Genomic DNA, 3,835 nt, shown 5'->3' on the forward strand with positions numbered 1-3,835 from the left:
GGTGGCGGATCGTAACCGTCTTTACCGTCGGCCTCCTCCTGTGTTCTTGTACGTGGAGCGGTATCTGGGCCTGGACCAGAGACAACGCCAACACAGTTCTGAGGGCGTCCACGCTGTTTCCAAATGTAAACACAGGTCACATATGTGATGTAAAGAACATATTTTGTCAAAGGCAGTGATGTTTTGAAACCTAAAACCTGGTTATTGACGTCCACATACAGACGCATAAATGGAGGATTCACAGATCTTCACTTTGGTCGGAGGTTTTTGACAGAATCGTTTTTAATGCCGTAAATCTGCATCTTCATGTGGATGACAGGAAACATCGTAGAAAAATATCTTTGTTTCGTGAGACACCTGCTACACGTGGACGAGGCCTCAGACTCATTGATTCTGAGGTTTTCAAATGTCGACTTTTGAAGAACCAGGACAATCATTTTATTACATTGGGGTGACCACAGTGATCATCAGAGTCCAGCTGAAAAAGCTAAACTATGGTCAGACGCCACAATTTTGTTGTAATTTGAGTGAATTTCGAGATCAGTCCTTTGCGTAATAAAATTATCATCCTGGCAGCAGCAAAGGGAGACTTACCTCATGCTGGGACATTTTGTCAAAGTGATTAAAACAAAACTATAAACAGATTCCTTTAATTTTTTTGGCATTTTGCCTTTATTTGAAAGGAACAGTCAAGACAGACAGGAATGTGGGGACAGAGAGCCGGGGAATGTCATGTAGCGGGGCTTCAGCCGGCCGATTATCAAACCCACGACTTGCGCCATGTGGTGTTCGTGCTAACCACTCGGCTGTCAGGTCGCCCCGCTATTACCAATTTCTGAACAAAAACAGACATTTGAACAGTGAAGCCGTTTTCCATAAATGACGCCCCATATGATTGCTAAACTTTGGCTGACACGAGTGAAGCTTCAGCGGCCACTGGATGGATTGTATTATTTGCCCTCAAGCAGCCACTCATTGACTCCGCAAGAGAATCTCAAGCTTTATGGGAGAGAGTGCCAACTGAATGTGGTGAGTATTACAATCATTAAACGTCTTGACATCTCCAAGCTTCAAGACATTGTCACATTTGCAATATTTGTGATATAAATTCAGAATATGTGTTGATGAAGACGGGCATTCCACTGATAGAGACACCAGCTGTGTTTTTCATGGCAGTAAACATGACATAAGGGTGTCCTCATTTGATTTCTAACACCAGAAAGCACCGTGATCAACTGGCCCCGTGCTTTCTTGATTAAAACTTCTTTGTTTCTGCCCTTTGTGTTGCCACCTCTTGTTTCTGGCTGAGGTGAAAAGGGCAGCAGACTGTGTGCCTGCGCAGCATGGGGAGTTGGAGAATGTTTGGGTTTGTATGTACAGTCGCGGTGACCCCTCCAGGACCCCATACAGGCATGAACAAAAGCAACCATCTGAACACTATAGAATAAGGCACATCGAATAGATAGATCAATATTTACAGAGGATATGGCTCCACACACACACAAATGTCCACTTTTAACAAATATCACAGTATTAAAAAAAAAAAAGAGACAACAAAACACAACAGCCTACTTTATCCCCCCCCAACCAGAGCGGTCTCTACCTTCCCACCTCGTGTTTATCCTTTCCTCCCCCCTCCCCTCGCTCCCCTTTCATTTCCTCTTAGTTACACAGTCTGGCAGCCAGGTCAGCCGATTCTGTAATTTCATATGATACAGTAGAATCGCATCAGCGTCTCTGACCACCCTGTAGCTCTCAATACGCCTTGTCATCCAGGAGACTTCAAAAAAATAACACGCCACTTACTCCATGATTATCTTTGAACTTGGTCCCTGGCTTTTTAGAAATTTGATTCAGCAAGTTCACAGGCTGCCCTTCGAACTTGTTCAATGAAAAGGCAGATTTTTCTCGATTGGGGGGCGCTTACTTCCATACAATGCAAAAGATTACATCATGAAGCTGTTCATGCATTTTCACTCCATATCATACATGGTGCACTGGTGCTGAGGAAATCAGATTAGTATTCAGTCAGACACGCCAGTCAGCTCCTTGTGGATTCTCGAGTTGGCCGATTAACATTTGCAGTAAAAACTGTGGCTCCTACAACAAATGTTGGCAACTTTCCACTGCAGGAACTCTTGGCAAGTGTTTGGTGGCTCTAATAGTTACAAGAAGAGCTCTGAAATGTGCTCTGACTGCTTTTCTGTGCTTATTTTGATGCAGGACCTCACAGATCCAATTGCAACATTAACTCTGAGTTTGCCAAAGCAATGTCAAATAGTACTTATTGACTGTAACTGAGAGTTCTACGAGTATAAAGGAAATACAGCTTTGAAGGCTTTGCAGTGTTTCTGTATACATAGAGAGGGCAGAATAAACACCATTCACTGAGATGTCTGAGTTTAACCAACCAGCATTTATTGGTTTTGCAGGGTTGGTTTCTTTCTTTTTTTTTTTTTCCAGGGCTGCTCAGAAGCACCCACATTGCAGCAGGTCTGAAAGAGGTTCTACACTGGTGGGTCCTGTGGGTGGAACAGCACAGAGGCTCATGTGGCCCTAAAAGCATCTTGCAAGTTCCTGCAGTGGAAGACAGGCTTTATGTCTGCAAACAAAATACACTGGAGTTGAATTGGTTTCACAGTTGTGGGAGCAGTGAGAGGGACAGCAGGAACGATGCAGGAGTTCTAGGTGATGGTGAAGAGACAGTGCATGGAAAAACAAATGTTCTAGAACACAACTCTAGGACCGGGACAGAGCCAGGAAGGAATGTTAGGAAAGGTTCCAGAACACGGCGCGTTCTAGACTGTTGAGGCTGTCGGAGAGTTCTAGAACATCAGGAACGGTTCCACGGGACACAGCGTTCTTGAATGTCGGAAGGCAGCGTTCTGGAACTTCCAGAACACAAAAAGGTTCCAGAATGTTGGGCGGCAGGCCCAGAACAACGACTTGGACTTGAGGGTTACACTTCATTTTGGAACCTTTGCTTTAACAGAAGCATCCTCTGTCTGCAGGATGATAACAACATGGACGGTTCTGGAGGCTCCAGAGCGCTGAGGACGGATCTAGAACCTGGTGCTGTGGGCGAAGCTGTCAGACATGATGATGTTCTTGTAGAAGTTGTCGGAGCGCGTGGAACAGTAACCTTTCACCTTGTCGATCATCTGGCTGACAGGGAGGATGGAAGACGAGGAGGAAGAGGAGTTGGGCTCCACCTCTGAGGAGGAAGAGGAAGAGGAGATGCACTTGGGGCTGGTCTGGTTGGAGAAACATTTATCTGCAGCCGGGGAGCAAAGAGAGACAGAAACATGCAACAGTTGTGATTTATAATAATCAATGAATTGTTTGACGACAGCTGAGGAGCTGTTTTAATTTAGTCTCTCCCTCGTGGTGTTAAATAAAACATGTCAGCACTCATTACTTCACTCTCAAGCATTAGTATTATTACAAGTTTAAAGTTTGTCTATCAGAGGCAGGACTTAACACTTTATGTTTTAGGAACCATTTTACAAATTACAAAAAAAACCAAAAAACTATTTTACAGCAAAAAACAAAACTGTCTAGATTTAAATCGTGCAGCTACATTTGCACAGCATCTTTGAAATGAACTTACCAAGAGAGCAAAGCAAGAACAGGAATGTGAGTGAGGTCAAAGTGTCCAAGAGAAACAGAATGTATTATTGTACCATTACAGGGTATATGAGCAGAGATGTGCAATAACATGTGAAACCATCCAAAAATGTGCAATACTCATGATGTCCTGAGCCAAAAGTATATTATCATTCTTAAACTGTTACAGCTAGAAGGTCTTGGGTTTGCTTCTTGGCCTGGGGTCTTT

At 43.9% G+C, this 3,835-nt stretch overlaps 1 protein-coding gene across 4 annotated transcripts in view; it reads right to left on the reverse strand.

The window, feature by feature from the left end:
• Positions 1 to 644: 644 nt before the first annotated feature.
• adgrg6 (adhesion G protein-coupled receptor G6) overlaps positions 645 to 3,835 on the reverse strand; it is a 114,744-nt gene continuing 111,553 nt past the window's right edge. For 3 of the 4 annotated variants that reach the window (XM_008301140.1, XM_008301142.1, XM_008301143.1), the window contains one exon: positions 645 to 3,274. In XM_008301140.1, the coding sequence (XP_008299362.1) occupies positions 3,063 to 3,274 (212 nt within the window). In that variant the 3' untranslated portion in view covers positions 645 to 3,062. The remainder of the gene's footprint in view (positions 3,275 to 3,835) is intronic. The other variant, XM_008301141.1, reaches the window with a different exon arrangement.

Source organism: Stegastes partitus, unplaced genomic scaffold, assembly GCF_000690725.1.
Source record: "Stegastes partitus isolate 25-593 unplaced genomic scaffold, Stegastes_partitus-1.0.2 Scaffold1634, whole genome shotgun sequence".
NCBI classification, from domain to species: Eukaryota; Metazoa; Chordata; class Actinopteri; family Pomacentridae; genus Stegastes; species Stegastes partitus.